The sequence below is a fragment of the Wolffia australiana genome, chromosome 4 (genome assembly GCF_029677425.1).
Source record: "Wolffia australiana isolate 7733 chromosome 4, ASM2967742v1".
Taxonomy (NCBI): Eukaryota; Viridiplantae; Streptophyta; class Magnoliopsida; order Alismatales; family Araceae; genus Wolffia; species Wolffia australiana.
The window spans coordinates 17203588-17225815 of record NC_135838.1 but is presented as its reverse complement, the minus strand read 5'-3'; the positions used below and the strand labels follow the sequence as shown (position 1 = coordinate 17225815).

Sequence of the window (22228 nt, the reverse complement as noted above, 5' to 3'; positions counted from 1 at the left end):
ATGAAAACATGGTTCTCATGATGCGAAAGCGTGTTATCGATTCAAAATCGATCTATGAAATCATCCATCGTGTGTACCTTATGGGGAATGATAACACCCAAAATTATGTGCTTAATTCCAGTAATTAGGACAATTTTATGCATTTAAAAAGTTTAAAATAGGGTTCTGATCATAGATTTACATGTTAATTAATATTCTATATAAATTCTGATTTTACCCTAATTTTCAGTAAATTTATAAATTGTATTTAATTTATTTAAGCTTGGAATAACTCTATTTGAGTGGAAGCTCCAAAGATGAATTTTAATGCTAATAAATGTAGCTATGAATTACTGAACTTTCTACATTTTTCTGGAATTTATTTGATTTTTTTGGGAATTTATTCAAATAAGAATTACAATTTTAGGTTGAAAAAGGATATAATTATAAATAAAATAGTATTTTAAATCAATTTCTAAAGGCAGAGGGATTTTTCTGAAATTTTGATTGCAAATATGCCCTTAAAATTGCTCTCGTTCGTGGATTGCAGGCATAAAAATTTAATAAAAACATTTTCAGGATTTCACTGACTTTTTTCTATGATTTTTCTATGGTTTTTTTAGAGAAATATGAAGGAGAGAAAGCGGAGGGGTATATCGCCAATTGTTTTTGGGCGGTGTCCGTTTGCGTGTGGGAATTCAAACAGGGATTTTTGTGAAAAAAATAAAGAAATTGAATTATGGGGCCACGTGGCCAAATCTCGGCCATCAGAAGAGAATCTGACGGCTTAAATGTGACTGGTAGAGGCATCGTTGGAGGGTGGTAAGTGCACCGCCCATGTTGTGCATAAAAAGATACACACATAGGAGGTTATGTGGCGTCATCTGACTGGGGCCGGCAATATAAACGTACAGGTCAGTGTAAATAGTCACGCATTATATTTTATTCTCTTATTTCCAGGATGGGATACGTGCTGCACCAAGAATGATCCCGCCAAAACAGTTATAATCATTTATTAATAAATTTTAATCCTGAAGTCAGGTTAAGCTCAAATTTTATGGGTTTGCTAGTCTCGACTTCTCTTTCGATCTATATGGTTGGATCAAGCAGATCGGCCAACATTGATGGATAAAAAATAATTATTTATTGGGTATAAAATGGTATTTTTATCATTTAATCTAAGTATAAAATCAAATATTCAAGTTGAGGAGGTTATTCTGGAAGGGGCTCTTTCACTGTTGCGAGGCAAAGAGGAGAACTAGCCTAGATCATATGAATCTGGTATTTTTACTTCATTGTAATTGTATTTGAATTTTAGTGCAATTTGGATTGTGTTAGTGAATTTCTTTGTTATTCTTCTTGATCTTAGTCTGAAACTCTAAATCACTTGGCTTGAACGGCATTTAAAATCCCTTACAAAGGTTAAAAGGAGTGATTGTTGAATTCATCTAACCATTCCACTTGTGATTTAAGAACAATAAAATAAAATAAAACTAAAAAAGGAAGTTTAATTTCAAGTAGATTGTGTTTATGAGATAGTAGTGAGTAAATTTGGATACCCAATTCCCCCCAAAAAAACTGAAACCAACTTTTCTTCTTAACCCCTATACTTGAATCCTTTGATCCTTTTTATTGGATCAATGAAGTCAATTTAGAGATCCCTAATTCTTCCATTCTTCCCATCTCTTCTACCATCCTTTCTAAATTCTTAATCTGATTGGGGTGATTTTATCTTAATTAAAGGTGAAATTAACTCTAATTAGGGTTAAATATTCAAGTAGATCACTAATTGAAGTGCCTTACTAGCTTCCCTTGGACAATACCCATACTTATCACTATACATCTTAAGTTAGGGTTTTGTAAATTTTATTGTATAAGCTAAAATTAACGACGATAAGGGATTTCCATTGGATAATTCACCCCTATTGTTGGCTTATCAGGGAACTTGTTCTTGGATCGTCCACTTTGAGATCATTTTGCAGGTGTTCACATACCCGACCTCTAGAGGTATCCGCGAGATCACATTGCTCTTGGATCTCCACGTCTTCTTCTTCAACTCTCCTCGAAAATCCTGAAGATTTTCTCACCATGAAGACTCTATCCTTCACAGAGTACAGAAGAGAGCAGAGTGGAGAAATGGGGGCTCTCAATTCTGGTTGGTCTAGGTGCTTGAAATGAGTGTCCCTTCACTATTTATATTTTACTTAAGTTTTTTTCTCAAAAACCCTACAAAGTAAAATATTCACCAATGCCTCTATGATCTAATATGTGTGACCCTCTAGGCCCATGTATCATTCTAGTTAATAACTTTAGTGGCCCAATAAAAATTATTGGCCAACCTTATTAATTAACTATATTGACATATAGATTAACTAATAGGGATCGATTTAAGTGAACTGATTGGTTAAGTTTTCAGCCCCTAGTGTGCCAAGCTACACCTCATGCTCTAGAAGATACTGAGTAATGTTTGAGCTCTCTAATGGAACCTTTACCATCATCGGTTACTGTGTATGTATAATCCATCATCTGCGTGAGACTCTCGAAAGACTTAGGGTATGGTTTATCGTCAAACCCTAATTCGTCATTGATAACATGCAAATTAATATACTTAATTACTGAATTATACATTCTATTTATGTGTTTTAATGGTCATATTTGCATGTTATCATGATAAAATACATTGAAATCAGTTAACATGTCGTTTTTCTATTATTTCATATTTTTTATCATTTTTTACATGGAATTTGACATTGTTTCAGTGAAGAAATATTTTTACATGATTTTATTTGCTTGGTTTAAGGTCAGTAAATCATCTCCTGATTTTTCTGAATTTTTCCCATATTTTTATGAATTTTTCTGAATTTTTCTGACCATTATTTAGGCAAGAAATGATTTTTATTTAATTAAATAATATATTGATTATTTATTTTGCATTTTAAATGCATTTTAAATGAATATCCACGTCATTCGCCCGAAATTCGGGCGAATGAAGGGATATATTAATTAAATAAGAAAGGAGAGAAGAGAGGAGAGAGATAGGAAAAGTCAAATAGAGTGATTAAAAGAGAGAGAGAAAAGCGGAAATCGACGCCGACCATTGGCGTTTATTTAAAACAATGATTTTTTTCTTTTTCTCTCTCTCTCTCTTCTAACCAAGCGAAAAAAGCACTATTTTGTCCTTTTCTGTTTTCTTAAAAAGCAGCGAAAAAGTGCGGCCCACGCGGACAACGAGGGTGCACGTGTCCCGAAACACAGAAAGCGAGAAAATCAAGCCCAGCCAATAGGAAATTCCGATTTTTTAGAGAAAATAAAAGAGATCCAACGGCCCACATTTGATCTCACTAAAACTGCGATATCTTGAGATCTACAACTTCGATTGGGCTGAAATTTTGAGGGCAGGTTCGTCTTTTCCTCCTCTACAATCTGGACGGTTGGATCTTTAAATAGAGGTCAGAAAAAAGGCGAAATTCACTTTTGGAGGCTCTCCTCAAGCAATTGGCCAGGAAGGACACAGGAGGCATTCTGGAAGTCGTCAAATCTGGATCTCTTTATCAAATTTGTAAGTTTCTGAATTGTATTTGATCATCTTCTAGAACGATTCAAAAACGCCTTGGCATGGGTGAAATGTACATGCCCTAGATTCATGTTTTGAATGCATCAGCACTTCTTTTTAAAAAAATATTTGATCATCTTCTAGAACGATTCGAAAACGCCTTGGCATGGGCGAAATGTACATGCCCTAGATTCATGTTTTGAATGCATCAGCACTTCTTTTTGATTTGGATTCGAGATCTGACTTTTGATAATTAATTCTTAATCATTTTAGGACATTTCTGCTTCATTACATTTTTAATTTAGGGTCGAAATTGGGGCTTTCCCCAATTTCTTCACTTTCTCTCTCTAGGTTAATTTGATTTGTTTCTCTCTCTAGATTTTGGCTTTTATTGTTTAGGAATTTAATTTAATATATGAAAAACCCAAAAATAAAATTTGAACCGAAAATTCATCCATTTTGAACTCCAATTCAAAAATCACTTTCTTGATTATTAATTTCCCAATTTTAATTCTGAAAATTATTATAAATTTTATTAAATTGGGAAATTAATAATTTATATTTTTATGAGCTTAAAATAATAATAATATTCTTATCTGGAATTATCTGACCGAAATCAAAATTAAGTTTTACTTAATTTGATTATTTTAAGAATATTATTTAATATTAATTGAATTAAATATTGCAAAATTCAAAATTACTTGACTTGATTCATAAAAATTGTTTGAAAATTCTGAATTGTTGCCTCCTTGCGGATCGACCCCTTGCTTGCTCTATATTCTTATTTAGTAATTAAGGGAATTATAAATTTATTGCATAAGTCTAAAAAGCGCAACGACCACGTAATTTTACGTGATTTTTCGGCTTATCAGTCATTCGATTAATACTGATGTGTAACGGGGAACGTTGGAGAACGCCTTATCCAATATCCTCACTACCTTGTCCAGGGATTTTTTGCATTGTCTTCCTTGAGTCAATCTCCTCTTAAACCAAGGGCGGGTGATCCACTCTTGACCACACAATCACCTTCGTGAGCTCCTTACTACACCCGAGCTCTAACTTGTTTAAATCCCATGATTAGAGGCCCGTAAGTCATAGTCAAATTGTAGTCATCCATTCACGAGAAGTCCTTGGTATCTCAAGTCAATGGATCACATATATAATCATGACATGAGTCAACATGATTGACGTTTAGGTATGATACCATTTACTGAACTCTTTCTCCAAATAGAAACCACTATATATCCTTTGTGTTGCCACACTAATATCCACGATCAGTTATACTTATCGTATAAGTAGGACTAGTTAGTGATATTTTGTACGGATAATCCGATGTCCATCTCAAATATCCATCAAATAGGAATATTTAGAATACATGTTTGACGACTAGGGATCGATGTATTATGATCTCACCATAATTCACTAGGTCATTGCATGTATTCATGGACTTCATAATAAACATCACACTAGAATAATAATGAACGTAATATATAATCCAATGAACTTAAATAATATGGTGGTGTTCTTTGGCATGATGGCCACATAATATCTATCGAAGAATGTGTCAGATACGATAATGATTTAGTAAGTGAACAATATGATGATATAGAGATGAGATATGGGGATGTATAGGGGTGGCGTGACAGTAAAAGATGATCGTAGAATTGAATTATGCTATCGACGGTGTCGGCAAGAGCAATGTAAGGCGAAGACAATTACCATAGATCCTTATGATCCATCAGGATCACGATGATTTATGAGTGACATCAAGCTCACTGTGTTCTCTAATGCTTCTTCCCACACACCCAAGCCACCATGAACACACTTGATGGATCTCACAAACTCGCTATCTTTCAATCACCCACATGAGTAGGAAAAAAAATTCAGGATGATTCTCACAGTGATCCACATCTCTAATTATAGATCAGAGGGTATGGATTGAAAGAGGAGGTAGAGATGAAGCAACCCTGAGAATTTCAGCTCAATCAGACTTGTGCATTATCAAATATCGCGATTTGAATTTGGAGCAATCCTAGCCCTCATTTTTTTCTCTCTCATCATCATTGACGTTGATGCTTCATCTTTTTTCTGTTTCAGTTGAGCTGTCAAATCATCTATATTCCACATCACCTCATCTTTCGTGCTCATGCCCTTCAATGCCGCCGCGTCGACATGTAGGGGAAAAAGACAAAAAATCCTTTTTGATTGTTAATCGATTATTTCATGACATGATGTCACAATACCACGTGCCACATCATAGAATATTCTCTTTTTATCTTTTTAAGTGAATGACGTGCTGACATGCATCATTCATGTTAGAGAAAAAGGGAAGATTCCCTTGTAAGTATCTGACGTTGCACATATTTCTGTGTATCTCGTCAGCATTTTTTGTCTTTTTCTCTTTTTTAATGATTTGCATCGATACACATGGTGCACACGCCATGTGTATTGCCACAAATTTTGACTTTTCTTTTCTTCTTTTTGTATCTTTTTATTTTCTCAATTTTTTGATAGCATTTATTTCAACTTGGCAAATCATGATGACAAAAATCATGTCAGCTAATGACTCTTAGAACCAATCATTGGACGAAAAGTTTAAAATTTAATCATAACATGTGGTGGAGTTACATAACTAGGGTTGGGCATTTAGAATTTTTGTCGCCACCTGTGCAAAAAATGTCAATGTGTTAGATAATGATTGGCACATTATGGCATCGTGATCCATGATGCCATAATTGCGTCTATTCGCAATGATTACCGCAGATAATCATTACAGAAGTCTGTGATTGGTCACCATTTGACGAATTGAATGCCGACACGAGGTAGGTGCATTTTAAATTTGAAAAAATTTAATAAATTCTTTTAAATAATTCTAAGTCATAAAAATATAATAAATAGATATTTCAGCTTAGAAAATTGTTATCTCTTTGAATATACACCCAACAATTTTGTAAAAAATATATTCTGCATTATAAAATAAAATTATTTCAGAATATGATGTTGTAAAAATCCTCAAATTATACTTTAATCCACAAAAAATCATAATATTTCTCTTAAATTAGATTTAAGTCTCTTAAGCTTGATAACACACATGTTTAATTATTTTAATGCATAAAACATGGAAATATCATAGAATTAAAACTTTACTTTGTGTGTTATCACCCTCGCTATCTCACTCCCTAGGTCTTTCTCCCTCCATATCTCTTTTTCTTCGTGGAGAAGTGTCAGAGTGAATAAAGTAGGAAGAAGTGTTCAATAGAGGAAGATGTTGCAATGGGCTCACCTTCATTAATAGCCAATAGTTTATTTCTGGTTCCGGTCATGTTGGACCCTTGGACCTAAACTTGCTAGACCAACCAATTCAAACCATTTTGACAGGCCCTAGATCCTAAATGCCCAACCCTAGTTATGTAACTCCACCAAATGTCATAATTAAATTTTAAAATTTTCGTCCAATGATTGGTTCTAAGAGTCATTAGCTGACATGATTTTTGTCATCATGATTTGCCAAGTTGAAATGACCAATCAAGACCGATTGTTATCTATTAAGGATGCAGAGACACATGTGGACAGGAGTAAATTAAGTGCAAAATGTTAGATTCATATTTTTTATATACTACAATAGAGAATTTTGTGCCTTTTGTGTAATAAATACACATGGAGCACTGATGATCTAGTGTGATAAAGAAAATCATAATTATTTTTTCATAAATGTAGGTCAGCCCTCGATGATGTGGATCAATCATAAAAACGAGAGGGATATTTAACCGTATTTACTGAAGATTCAAATGTTAAGGTCACTAAACTATGTGGGGTAATGTGATTGGAGAGAAAGATAACTCTATTTAGTTATCTAACAGCCATTAATTACGGTCCAACTACACAAGGACATTCATATGTATGGATTTATGCCAACATGACAAAGTTGAATTTGTTTGTCAATCAAGGCATGTCTTTTGGGAAAATCAAATGCAAACCTGGCTAGTTGGTGGTGGCATAGAGGAGATATCTAACAATTTGACCTGAAATATTAAGGGTAACTCCATATTTTTTCCCTCTTTCCATTCATGGAGAATTGTCTTAGGCTTAATGGAAAATGGGAAATTTTACTTCGGAACTTGCACCATTATTAGATGTCCTGGAAACGACACCAAAGAGCTTATGAAGTTAAATTTTGTGGGATTTCTTGGATTAGCCTTGTGATTTTATTCTTGTTTTCTTAATATATTTTTTATTTCTGTTGGCCATGAAAACATATTGCTCTTTAATTTAATAGATATACCCTAAAGTATATGTAACTGTGTATATATCCGCATCTTCCTTTTTACCATTGTATCTATAAATAATAAAAACACAGATTACCCTTGCAGGTAGTGGATCCAACCATAATGTATAAAGTTAGGGCTTTAACCCAGGAAATAACATGTCACGCTTTTTCTTCATATCTACTTTTCTCTTCAAGCTTTTCTGTGCAAGATCCCTAATGCTGGTTCAATTTTAAGTAAGCCTGCTACATCGATACTCATTTTTTAGATGTGGCACACTTAAATATTTGTGTCTCCAAAAAGCCAAGCATGTTCAAAATGTACATGCACCAGCATAGGGTAATTTATCAAGAGAATCATAATCTTCTAAGAGTGCAAAAAACTCTTTAAAAAATGTAGGTACTTATGTTGAAATATTAGTCCTTAAAGATTTAGAATTTTTATCCCTGATTTCCTGTCCTTTTTGCATTTCTGGTATATTTCTCTCTAGAGGAGCAAGATCAAGAAGATCCAACTCTCTCATCCTCATCTTCCTCTGCTAGATCTTGATATGCCAAGGAAGATCCATGTCTCGACACCCCATCTATTTTATTTTTCATTTCAGGTTTACCTAGGTCCTTCAAAATAACATTGGAATTAGTTCAAGATTCCCATATTAAATTGTACTCACTATCATATTCTCAATCACTCTATATTCCTTCTAAATTACTATCACACAGGCACTCACTCTTTTACTCTTAGGTCTACATTTTGGACTTTACACATCCTACTTCCTGTGCATCAACCCCTTTCACATCCAATATTTTCTTTAATTTTAATAGGGAAATTTTAAATAGTATTGCATGTCTAAAATATGACACCTTTAATTCACATACAATTGAACCCATTTTAGTCTTATCTCTTGTCAACCCTTTGTCAACATCATTTGATATCGATCAACTCATGATCTGAAATGGGTATTTCAAAAAAAATACAAACACGTAATCTCATATAATTGAGACAATTTTATATATTTAACATGAATAAAATTATGTTTAGTATCATTCTTCTAAGGTATAGACATGTATAAATGTTAATAGCAGCTGTGACGCATCAATCAAAATTTCAATTCACAGATTGTTTAGACCTAGTGCATTAGCATGATTTCCTTCCTACTTTTATAAGATACAGGACTTAGAATGAAGCCGCTGTTGATTGTATTGATTATTTAATCAAGTCACCCAATAATTTCCTGGAAATCCATGCGAAATTAGAAGTATCTCCATATGTATGAAGGTACTTGATATTTAAATATACTTAATCAAGTTTGAAATTAAAATTTATGTGATGCGAAGTTAAATGCGTATGACTAAATTTATGTGTATTTATTAAATATAGTATATTATTGAAATACACCAATGACTAAAATAATACTGTATTATTAAAAATACACCTATGACTATAAAAAAAACACCTATGACTTTAATACTGTATTATTTTTTTAATACGCCTATGACTATAAATAATACTGTGTTATTTTTTTTATACACCTATGACAATAAATAATACTGTATTATTTAAAACCTACAACTATAAAATACTGTATTACTTTGAAAATTACACCTATTACTATAATACCCTTCTATTTGAAGTCATAGGTGTATTTTTTATAAACTAATTGCGGTAAGAGTGTCTGGTCAATAGAGCCCATTCGCTCATTCAAACTGCAAAGTTGATTATCATGGTCATAATTATATATTTATTTATCAAAGAATAATTCTTTCAAAATCAATATTAAGAAAAAAGCACATTATTTTGTTCATTTATGAACAAGTATTTGTATATTTTGGTTACTAGAAACTCAAAAACACTTGCTTGGCATGGATGCATTTAAATTATCAAGATTTTATCTTTCACGTTTTTTTTTTACTTAAGAAAAAAATTCAGTGACATAAAAATATCTTTTAGCCATTTAATACTGTGTTGAACATATACATAAAGTTAGGATTTGATGTATGCATATAATTAGTACGAGTTTGCCCCACTTAGTAAATAAGATATATTAATGCAGACCCAGGAGAAATCACCCCCTTAGTCCCTTACGCACATGCCCACTTCATCATATTTCTCTTCATTTAAAATCCACCAATAAAAAACACCAGAATGGAGGAACTGAAATGAAAATTCATCAACATCCACTTTCAACGGTCGAGCGATTCCGTTGACTTTGTCAACCATCTGTCTATGGACGGCAGGTGTCAGAATGCAGAAGTGGACAACGGTCACACATCACTTCTTAAAAGCGAAGCCGCCGACCGTCAAAACGACAACGTCATCTTGATCGGACGGCTCAGAACAAACGACCCAAATGAGAGAAGCAACACCCTCCAACAAACGTCACACTCACGACACGTGCCAGACAAACGTCATATCTTCCCACCGTACACTGCGTCATCGACTGAGATATCGACACGTGTCATGCCAGGTCTGTCCGGCCACTATATAAATCTACTCCCTTTCTGAAGTTGGATGATTCCAAGCCGTTGATTAATGGAGCAGATCGATCTCAGCCTCGGGCTGTCGCTCGGCGACCTGCAGCGGTCGTGCTCGTTGCCGACGAAGAAGAGGAGGCCGGCGAATTGTTGCAGCAGCGACGACTCGTCGTGGTCGTCAGAGCGGGGATTCGGGTGCGAGTTTACGAGGGAGATGATGGCGGAGATGCCTTGCGTGTCGGTCGTGGGGGCTGGGGGGAGGAGAATAGAAGGGTTCCTGTACAAGTTTGGGAAGGATGAAGGGGTGAGAATAGTGTGCCTCTGCCATGGTCGATTTCTCTCTCCTGCAGAGTTTGTAAGGCATGCCGGTGGCGGTGACGTCAGCCACCCTCTTAGGCATATAATTGTTGGGTCGGCTTGTCGGGGCTTCTCTTGAAGGGAAGTTTTTTTTGTAAGTTTGCATGGTTTTCTCATGTCTTTTTCCTCATGTAAGAGAGAGAGATGAAGAAAAGGAAGAAAATGTAGAGAGTATGCGATAGAGGGAGGAGAGAGAGATGGAGAAAAGGAAGAAGATGGAGGGGAGAGAGGTAAAGAAGGATAGGGAGTTTTCTGTGAATATTGATGGTTTCTGCGTTAGGATTTGGGTAGGTTTCTGAGGTTTTTTCCTTTTATTGGGAACAGAATAGGAGAGAGAGAGAGATAGTGAAGAGAGAGGGATGATGGGGTTGAGGAGGAAGAAGTAGATATAAATGGAGAGAATGCCATCGAGGGAGGGAAAGAGGGATGGAATCATGGAAAATAAGACAATGAAAATGAGGAGAGAGAGATAGAGAGGACAGGAAGAGAGATAAATTCCTTTCTTGGGGAGACAGAACGCTATAATCAAACTGGAACATGACGAAACATCCTGACTAAAGACGAGAAGATAATGAGGTATTTATTTTAAAGGAATACTTTATGTCGATAAAAACATTCCTAACAAATTTAATACGTTCTCAGGGGATTTTTTTTACTGTCTTGGGTTTAGGACGCCGTCCTGTCTTAAGCCGAGAAGATAATGAGGTATCTAATATAAGGGAATACTTCATAATGATAAAAACATTCCTAATAAATTTAATACGTTATCAGGGGATTATTTTACTTTCATGGGTTAAGGCAAAGTAACTAATTGGCGTAGTTTTAGCGCATATCGACAAGCTGATAACTAATCGACATATGCGATTAGTATTTTTAATTCGAACCATGAGAATAATTCGATGTTTTGAGTTAAATACACTTAAATATTCATCGTAGTAAGTAGTTATTGTACAAATAATTGATCTACCAAACTCCGTAGTGACCTACTATGTAAGGTAAATAAGTACTGAAAAATTATAAGTAAATCTTATGTGCCAGCTACTAAATATGGAAGACGTGAAAGAAGCGTCAGTCACGTGATCTTTTCTTAGTTTTTTTCTAATATAACACAGCTTCAATAATCATACCTTATCAGCATTTTAAGGTTCCGAATCCTCAACTGTGGGAATAAAGTTGTTTACAACGTATGTGATGAACGACAACTATAAATATTATTAAAATCCAGATTGCTTTGGGAGGTTCCATGTGCATTCCAACAGAGGCTCTTTAAAAAAAATGAAGTTTTTATACTTAACATAGTATCAATGGCTTAAACTCTTTTCATGGCATCCTTAAGATAAAAATGAACTAATACAACAAAGCAAGGCATGGCCGTGAAAAAATATTCCAGACATAATCGATATTTATTTACTGTTTTTCATAAGAGTCGTGAGACATTGTAGCTACCAGAGCATCAAAATTACAGCTTAAGTATTTTTTGAGACATTATTTTTCATATATTTGGGACGATGAACGTATGAATTTTAAAATCATAGAATAATGATTAAATGTGCTTAATATATTTTTCATATAGGTTTTGGTATCTATGCATTTTTCTAATTTTTCTGTGCCATTTTTTGTTTTTGTAGAATTATTTATGCAGGAATCAAGAGTGAACTCAGTTCCAAAAACTAAGCACAAATGGTGAAAATGTTTAGGCCACATGTAGTTATGTGGGCCAACTGTGCACAGACTAGTTGGTCAACTATAGCACCCAGATACAGCCTATGCAGAGTGAGAAGATTGCTTTAAAGTTAATTATACCTTAATACCTTTATACATACGCCAATATTATTTTATTCTCACATATGTGACTGTATTTTATCTCAAGTTCTTAGGGATTGGTCCCTTTTAAATGACGGCATCGCTTTAAAAGTATTTCATCTGCTTTTGACATGTTTTCAAAGGTCTCATGTTTCAATTCATGTCAGGAAGACTTTTATATTATCTTTTCTACAGGAGATTCTTCCAGTTTTCTCTGGAGTGAAGTATTCTTCTTTGCAATAATAAACCATCATTTTAACATCATACTTTGCAATAATAGATCGCGATTATCAATGACTGACGGATGGATGGATAGACAGAGGACGGGCGGAAGGAGGGAGACAGGTACTGACAGACAGCACAGCGAAAAGACAAAGGGACGGGTAACCGGATGGACAGACGGATATAGTTCAGGGACATGAACATGATGATTTTTTCGTCCCGGGACGAAAAAATCGTCCCGCCTGACAAATTTTGGGACGAAAATTTGTCCCGGGGACCACCGGACGAGACGGTTTTTATCCTGTGGGACGAAAAAACTGTCCGTCCAGAGGTCTCAGACGATGAACGGACGGATGTGGGCGAGAAACCGCCAGATTCACATCCGACGACTGAGATCTCGCCATGTGGCATCAAGGTCCTTGTGTTTTTTCACACGTGCAACCTCACGCCACTCAGAATTAATTGTACATATGTCCATTTGCATTCTCTCTCCTCCATATTTCCCTTAAAATACTTAGAAAAATCTATATTAATATATAAAAAATATAAAATGGGTTTTTTTGTCCAGGACAAATTTCGAGGCGAAAATTTGTCCCAGGACGACTGGACAGAACAAAAAACTGCCCCGAGATTATTGGACAGGACGGTTTTCTTGTAAGTGGACGAAAAACCATCCCGTCCTTCATCCCTGAGCTAACGTCGGACGTAGGACAAGATGAAATTCGTCCTGTCCCGTCCTTCGTCCACATCCGGGATGATCCAGAACTATACAGCCGGATGGATAGAATATTAAGTGAGAAAAGGATGATAAAGTGAATAAACCTCAGTTCTCTATACACAGAAGGTGAGTCACAGATGTGAACAAAAAGAGGCAAAACTGCAGGCACTCGAAACCGACCTCGCACGGCATCATCAATCAGTAACCAACCTTCTCACTGAAACACCAGATTAACACAGCATCAACAATTAGAGACCAACCTTGTCACTGTTCAGCAATCCCTTGGGCAGCTCCACTACATTTTGACGTACTTGTCCACATACCCCTGAAACAGTCAAACCAGGCCGGCTAAGCACATACCAAGGGAAGTTAGATACTAAGAAGAGTTGGCATACCATCACAAGCTTGGTCAACTTTCTCCGGGATGACTCCACGTAATGGTCTATCTTGGCCTGAGTCCTGGGAAGATGGCGACCGGACACCGAGCCCGAGACCTTGTCCACGGTCTTCTTAACAATGGTCTTGAAGGCCTCCTTGCTCATCGTCCCCTGCCGCCACGATGGCTTCAGAATCTCCTTCACAAAGTTGGCCAGAGCAAGTCTCAGAAGCTTCATTGCCCGCTCCGAGTCCTTGCTCTTCTTCCCATTCCCTGGGGATCCCGCCAAGTCAACCGGGCTCCCTGGGCTGTTGTTCTCCACCGCACCCACCTCCGCCTCTCCCGCAGCCGCCTCGCCAATCTCGTCGTTTCCTGCAGCCGCTGCCTTCTCCGTCTTCTGTTCGATGCTGTCGAAGAGAGGGTCATATTGGTCGCTGGGCGGCGGCCCCAGTGGCTTGTTCATAGACGAAGACGCTGTATTAGGTAGACTTTGAGTGTGGGAGAAAGAAGAGTCGTAGTAATGGGCTGGCAGTGGAAGCTCAGGTAAGCGAGGACGCAGCTCGGTCTCTGCAATACCCTTGATCGGCAAGAAGCTATCACTCGCTTGGGGTTGGTAGTACGTCAAACCCACTGACGAAGCACCGATGTCATCTCTGGCAGAGCCGAATGGCAGAACTTGAGGAGATAAATTATGAGGGACGGGTGGAAGGGTTGACTTTGGCTGATCCACACCGGTGATAAAGTTTCCAATGAAGGGTGCAGGCCTTTGTGAGAAGTCATTAATGGGGTACTGCTCGTCAGCAAGACGAGGCACTTGCCGGTGCTCGAAGATCAAATCACTGCGACTGGAAACCACTGTTCTGTTCTGCTGGGTATGTGAGAGAGGAGCTGTAGCCCAGAGATTATCAACAGATACCGGCTTCGGAGGGACCGCAGCAGGACGATAATCGATTGGTCCAAAGCCAGGATGTCCGGTAGTGGGAGGAGGCTGAGGCAGAATATCCGCTCTTGGTGCTTGCCAAGAGCTCTCCAAAGCTGGTCGTGGGCCATGCAAGTATGAAAACTGAGGACCATATCCCACTGGCGGGAAGTACGGTGGCGGGTTTCCTTGATACGGCGGTGCTGGAATCTGAGGTTGATGAACACTCAGGCCTCCGGTCATAAAACTCGGAGATGGAACTGACGGAGGCGGGATCAAATGGCTTTGTTGGTTTAACTGAGATGAGATTACTGGGCCTGGATCAGGATGTGTATACACAGGTCCAGTAGGTGGTACCTCCGCAACGAGGGGTTGACTGGTATTTGATGGAACAGCAGGTGCTTCCACGACAAGGGGTTGAGCAGTAACCATTGGACTCTGAGAATGTGATATCTCCTGGGAAGAGAAGACCTTTGGAGGTTCTGAGACAATCGGTAGAGCAGATATAGCTGATTGAGTATCCACTGGAAATTGGGGATCGGCTTGAGCTTCTTCATGTTGGGGCTTCTCTCTTTCAGGCGCTGGCGAATCTTGTTCTCTTAAGTCAACAACTGGAGTTCCCTCCAATTCTACCGGTTTTGACCCAGGCGACAGGTCCATCACCTTCTGAGGGGCCTCATTATTCTCGTTTACTTCACCACTTGACAAAGTATCATGCCCTTCGCCGTCCTTCACGGAATCCATACTGCTTTCCCGACTTAGACTTCCACCTTTAATACTAATGCTTGAAGTTAAATCTGCTTTCTGCTTCACCATTGAATCCGTTCTCCTCCTCCTATCAGGCGGAAATCTCTCGCTCCTGGGATTCCATTCCCCTCGAATCTGCCGGGAATCATGGGAGATGTTTCTGAAGTCTGGCTGTCTATTCTTCATACGCCCCAGGTCATGGTGACTATACCGGCATGATGCACCACGAAAACACCTGCCCCGGAGGAAGTGGAAGCATGGCGGTGGTGGCTGCCCGCGGCCTGGACCTCCTCGTCTTTGAAGATCCCAGGTTCTGCTGTGCCCTCTGGGCGACCAGCTGAAAGAGATTTAGGCCACTGAGAACTTGCTCATGGTGAACTAACAAACCAAAAATTGAGGAATCCGAATATTATCAACTCTGTACCTCGGGGATCGGCTTCGTCTTTCCCTCTGCCACCGAGGACTTTGCGTTCTTTGCCTCCTCTCTGGGGGTGACTGGCTCCGGCTCCAGCTCCTATCTCTCCTCACGTACCGTCTTTCGTGGTACGTCTCTTCAGACCCACTGCTACTTGCATCATCTTTGACCCTCCTCCCAAACTCATCCACTTTTAATGGAGAATCTCTAGTCATGTGTTTTCTCGGCGAAGATTCGCCATCCTGGTCATTACGATGATCTTTATCCTCTTCATCTGTATCACTAAAATGAGAAGCTTCCCGCTCTCGTCTCCTATCAATTTGCAAAGGACGTGTATTCAACTCCTTTTTGTCGTCGGATACAGAGTCATCAGATCCATATTCTTCTACCAAACCATGAGGGCTTCCGCTTTTGATGTCAACACCAGACTTTTCAAAGTTGGCCGAATAAACATCTTCAGAGGGCGGAGTAGACCTTTTCTGCAGGCCCTCACTTGGGATTGTTGAAATGTGATGACCCGGGGATCTTCCAACATCTGGAAAGCAGTAATCTTACGTTATAAGAGATGAAGGTGAAGAACCACTAGCTGATGAATCTTTTGCTATCACAATTTAAAACAGGCAGTCCTGGAATGCTATAATTTGGACATGAAAACAGCTTTCCAAGCTGTGATGCTATAAAACAGTAACTATGAAGTATTTTCTTGCAAAATTAAAACTCTCATACGAGTATGAGAACATAAATTCGTGTATGAGTATGCAAATCATTCTCGTACGAGTTCTCCGCTCAAAAAATGATGATATTTGAATTTCATGTCCCAGAGCACCATTCTATCAAGAGAATCAGTCTTATGAAAGTCCACACCAGCCAAACGAAACCAGATATACGAGCACCAGCTATTACTGAGAATACCACTAAAACAAAACAACAGTATAAGAATCTGGAGGTAATGTTAATCTTAGGAAGCTACTGATACGATTTCCAAACCTATATGGGGTCTATGTTATTCCAGCCCACTAGACGTACATTGGATCTGTTCACTTCCTCTGTGTTTATGTTTAAATAGGGTAGTTCTACCTTCAGGAAAGCAGCCACGAAAAAACAAAAGTTTAAGTGGTCATTCCGGTTCCCCTATCTTTCTTCGCCAGTAAAGCCCATTCTTCACGGATCCCTTCTGAGGCAAAGTCCATTCCGCCACAATTAACTCACCCAGTTATGTTCATTCATGCAGGTTCCCCCTTCACTCTTCCCTTTTCTCTCTTCAGTTATTCCTCAACTTCTGATAAAAAACTCCTAGGTTCTGATCAGTGGTATCAGAAAATTTTTCTAAAAGATATCAGTGGTATCACATACTCACTGAACTGCCACAACACATTGGAAGCCCAAAGGTTTCACTTGGGCTCAGATGCAACGACAAACTAGGTCCGAAAAAAAATTAGGAATAAATATCGAGAGACGATAGATAACTGGAAAGAGAGAGAGAGGGAGGGAAGGGAGGGTGGGAGGAGAACAGGGAGAATGAACATCGCTGGGTGAAGGAATAACAGCAGGATGGACTTTACGGGTGATGGGTTCGTATGGCTTTGATGTGGAAGAGAGATAAGGTAATGCGGATGACAATTTCAACTTATGATTATTTCAAGGCTGCTCTCCTGGAAGGGGTCCCTATTAAACAGAAAAAAGTGAGAAAGGAAAAGACCTTAAATGCTCCCCTGGCGGGCTGAAATAGTAGAAACATCCCTAACAGGGGTTGGGAATCATCTGTCAAATGAAGTTTCCACCGCTGTCTTCCAAAAGAAGACAAAACGGCTTGCACATAGCTAGTTATGAGTAAATTATTATCTCATTAACATAACGAGAATACATGCAAATAAGATTTAAAAATATGAGATTGTGTAAAAATAGTCCAATCATTACCGTGTTTTTGTCGATTAGGAGAAGAATTCGGACCAAACGGAGAGCCACGAAAAGGCTTCTCGGGTATTTCTCGATTAATTTTAGTGGGCGCACATGACTGGTCTCTTGACTCGTGTTTTCTGGCGACTTCTTTCAGTGATTCCTTTTCCCGATCAGAAAATTCTAGCCCCGTCTCAGGTTGGCTTGCATCATCTATTCTCACAAAAAATGAAAATAATTAGATTAACATTGTTCTATGAAACACAGATGCAAGAAAACAAAGAGCATCGGTCATCAGTGATTCAAATGACCGACTATGCTTGAGCCCTTAAATAACTTGTTTCCATTCACAGGAAAAAAAGATGGGCAAATCGATGTTAAGTGCTAAAGCCAAGTTGAGAAAAAGAACCGATGAGATCAAGCAAAATAAAATAGAAGAAAAGATGAAAACTTCAGGATTCATAGAAAACTTAGAATCAACACTACACACCGATGTTTCTTGTGGTTAGGAGACCATAATGCTCTCATCGCTGGCATCGGAAATCGAGCACTCGTTACAGAAAATTGGAGATTGAGGTAAATAAGTTTAAACTGAAGAAATATAGGAGAAATTTGACGGGAAAATACGTGAACTATTAAATCGTAACTGCTTCTTCGGCGAGCAAAAAAACTGTGGCTACAAGGATGAAAGATAGATTCTCAAACTCTCTCCTATTTGTGAATTAGCTCTCGCCCAGAAGGGTTGTGCCTCGGGCAGTAAAGCTTGCCGCACTGAATATGAACCAGTTAACTCGTCTTGAATGTAAAAGCACTAGAAAAGAAAATGTTTCACATAAAACGCACACAAAAATTGCCAACGTGCAGGATGTTGCACTCCTCTCTTGCAGCAACTCCTCCTTCCATCCACTGTAGGGCGAAGATCTCTCTCGAATAACTCATCTCAGCGGCATGATATTCCAAAGAGGTAATATATCTAAACACTGGATATAATTTACTATTCCGACGGGAGCTTAAATTCAGAAGAAGTCATTTTTAGGCTGTAAATCTGATGGTTTGATGGAAACACCGCATACGATGGAACTGGAGAATGTACTTAACAATGTAACTTAGCGACGGTTATCTTAAGTGAGCACAGAAATTGAGTTCAACTCATAAAAAATGATGAATGTGTATGACATGCATCAAGAACCTCATTAACTGATAAAAATACATATCATCGATAATCAGAAATCCTCGAATTTATATTCTACCAGTTCAGAGCAAAAATGATGCGATAGTTAACTCATACCATCCATATCCATGTCAGATTCTGATGGCGTCAACGGTTCCATTTCATCAGGATAAGAGCTCACCGGCTGTTCAGACATTTGAAATGAAGGTTCAAGAGCGGAAGGATAAGATTCCAACTGATGCTGTTTTTTCGCCTGCGAACGTTCTGCATAAGCTTCTTCAACTCGTTCATCGGCAAACGGAGCACAACCATCCAGACTGCCTTCTCTTCCTTGTTCAAGAACGGTACAAACATCTGGCTTCTGGGTCTTCACAGTTTCTTCGTTTTGCATTTCCCGAGGTTCAATTGACAGATGTTCTTCCAATTTCGAATTCGATGTAGGTGAAGGAGAAGAAGGGGGAGGAGAAGGAGGTGGTGGGGGAGGCGGAGGAGGTGAATCCGGAGGCAATGAAGGCAAAGGTGGCTCGTTGACTGAACTATGTAAAGTAGGCTCGAAAGTAGAACTTGATGAGACAAAATTAGATGGGGGAGGGGGAACTGGAGGATGTGCATGATATACTCCTGAAGGGGGTATCTGGGGATTCCTGTACATAAACTGGCCCGGAATAGATCCTCCAAATGGTGGCAATAATCTAGGGGGAGGATAAGCAGATGGTGGGATGATATGGGCATGTATGTTTCCTGTCTGATTATGACCAAAATTTGAAGTTGAAGCGTTCAAATGCACCGAAGGGTGTCCCATGTCGATCATTCCAGTGGGTACTTGGCGGGTTTCTTGAGGAGGTGGAAGGGGTTGAGAGTACATTCCTGATTGAGGCATCATTCGAAGATGTTGGCTTGATGTCGGGTGTAAAAGACTTGGTTGAACAGGAGGTTGCGCTCTCACTGGAGGGCCTGGCTGGAACGGAGGCTGTGGTGATGCTGCTGGAGGAAGATATGGCGGTCTGAATTGAGACCCATGATTACCTGGTCCATACATCTTGTTCCAGATTTAGGGTTTCAAGAACTCGCTGCAATTGAACCGCCGAATATTAAGTTAGCATTTCACTGAACAGCAATCAAATTATTTCCAGATAACGGATCATCGGACGCAGCCAAAAACACAAGAGAAACGCAACTTGACGATTACCGTGAATAGAAGCTAAACCGAAAGATAAAACGCAGTAATCAGAAGCGAAATAAAAATGGCCAACAGGAAGAGAGAATCAGCGATTATGGGATTTGAACAAGCAGTACGCTGTGAGCGAAGAAACAGATTGAAACCTTCATGTCGGGATGAGATTTCTACCTTCCTTGGGACAGCAATTGGCAGAATCAAGCTTCTCCGGGCACCTCGACGTTCTCAAGCAGCGAAGAAATCGCAGAATCCAAACCCTAGAAATTGCTGTACTTCTTCCTGCGAACAATATCAGACTATACATTTATAATTTCACAGTTTATTTGCACTTATATCAACGAACCGCGAGCTTAGAGAGAGAAGGGGGGCCACTACTCGATCGAACGGCTGAAAATCCGAGATAGAGAAGAAGCTGATCGTGACCGTCCGATTAAGATCTGGCGCCAACTGATCTGTCGTGGTTTAATGGGCCTCTTGTGATTTAATGGGCCGGCCCGGTTCATTGTAGCTGACCCATTAGTAATAACAAATAAATAACAAAATGAAGCGAGACCCTAATAGAGAGAGATTATGGTTGACCCATTAGTAATACCAAATAAATAACAAAATAAAAAGAGACCCTTATGGACAGAGATACTGTGGTTGACCCATTTGTAATCCCAATGAAATAACACAATGAAGTGAGTTCATATAGAAAGAGATATATTGCGGTTGACACGTAATAAAAAAAAAGAAGTAACAAATAATGGGGTGAAACCTTGAGAGATAGAGATTGTGGTTGATCATTGATAATACTAGTAAAATAATAATAAAAAGTGAGACCACAAGATAGAGAAAGATTGTGGATGACCCATTTTGTTATGGTTCATGTTGTCCTGACAATAGCATATCCCTAAGTGAGAGAGAGATGCATACAGACAGATGGAGAGAAAAATAAAGGAAGACAGAGATAGATCCTATTGAATTGTTAGACGTCCCCTGGATATAAATATACCTTAAAGATAGGCAACTCAACTTAAGAGAGAGTGTGTGTGGTTGACCCATCTGACAACATATACCATAAACCATGTGAGAGAGAGAGAAAAAAACATATAGACAGACAGACATACAAACAGATAGACAGACTGACATAGGGAGGCAGATATATAGGGACAGAAAGAGATCCCATTGATTTTTTTATCCCCCAGATATAATTATACCCTGCGTATACATAAGTAACTTTACTTTTTTGACCAAATTCCCAGGGGTGGTAATTTGGTCAAAAAGTAAACTTTCTTTGATATTTCTCTCTATCTGGTGTTTGTTGTGTCTCTCTCTTGTTGCTCGTCTCTCTATTATCTCTCTCTTTTGTTTCTCGTATCTCTCTTTCTCTCGCATTCCTCGTTGCTCTCATATATATGTCCCTCACGAATCGCTCATCTTTCTTGTCTCTCTCCCTTGTTGCTCATTTATCAATTGTCGATCTCTAATTTGGTGCTCATCTATATTTCATTTGTTGTCTCCCTATCTCTATATATTATCTCACTCTCATTACTTTACTGTCTTTAATCATCTCCCCTCGTCTTATCTCTATTTCCCTCGTTATTATCTATCTCGTGTTGTTTCTCTCCTTATCTCTTTCGCATATCGTCTGTCTATATGACATTGTTAAAGTCTCTCTTGTTTATTGTATGTCTCTCTCTCTGTTCATTTATCTCTCTTATTGATCATCCCTCTCACAGATTTATGTATTCATCTGGATATCCATTTTATATATCTCTTCCATCTGGCATCATCTTGCCAATTGAGAGATGCGTAATTTTAAAATCTCAATCCATATAAACCATCACTGGTCTAACCTTTTTAAAGAATAAGATTTTGAGAAATACCCTTGTAATAACATGGCATACACATCATTAATAAACTTATATGATAAATAATAAATGAGAATAATATTTTCATTTTTTGGAATATTTAATAAAAAATAAAATTCATGATTTAATGGGGGAGTGGTTGCTTTGAGCAGATGATAAGTTTTAAAATAGTAATCAAAATGGCCGAATGGCTTGAATCTTAAACATTATTTTAAAAAATATGTATTCTTAAAATCATTAATCATTTAACCTTGTTGAACGCCATATTGGCCGTTATAAGTATTAATTGGAATGGGCTGAGAGCTG

The 22228-nt window shown here is 38.3% G+C and overlaps 1 protein-coding gene across 1 annotated transcript; it reads right to left on the bottom strand.

Annotated features, from left to right (window-relative positions):
* Nucleotides 1-13439: 13439 nt before the first annotated feature.
* Nucleotides 13440-20379, bottom strand: LOC144702139 (uncharacterized). The gene is made up of 6 exons (XM_078574039.1): nt 20241-20379; nt 19010-19962; nt 17743-17934; nt 15835-16360; nt 13764-15747; nt 13440-13693 (listed from the first exon to the last, which is right to left on the bottom strand). The coding sequence occupies exons 2-6, from the start codon at nt 19929-19931 to the stop codon at nt 13664-13666; spliced, it is 3654 nt and encodes a 1217-aa protein (XP_078430165.1). The 5' UTR covers nt 19932-19962; nt 20241-20379; the 3' UTR covers nt 13440-13663.
* Nucleotides 20380-22228: the final 1849 nt, after the last annotated feature.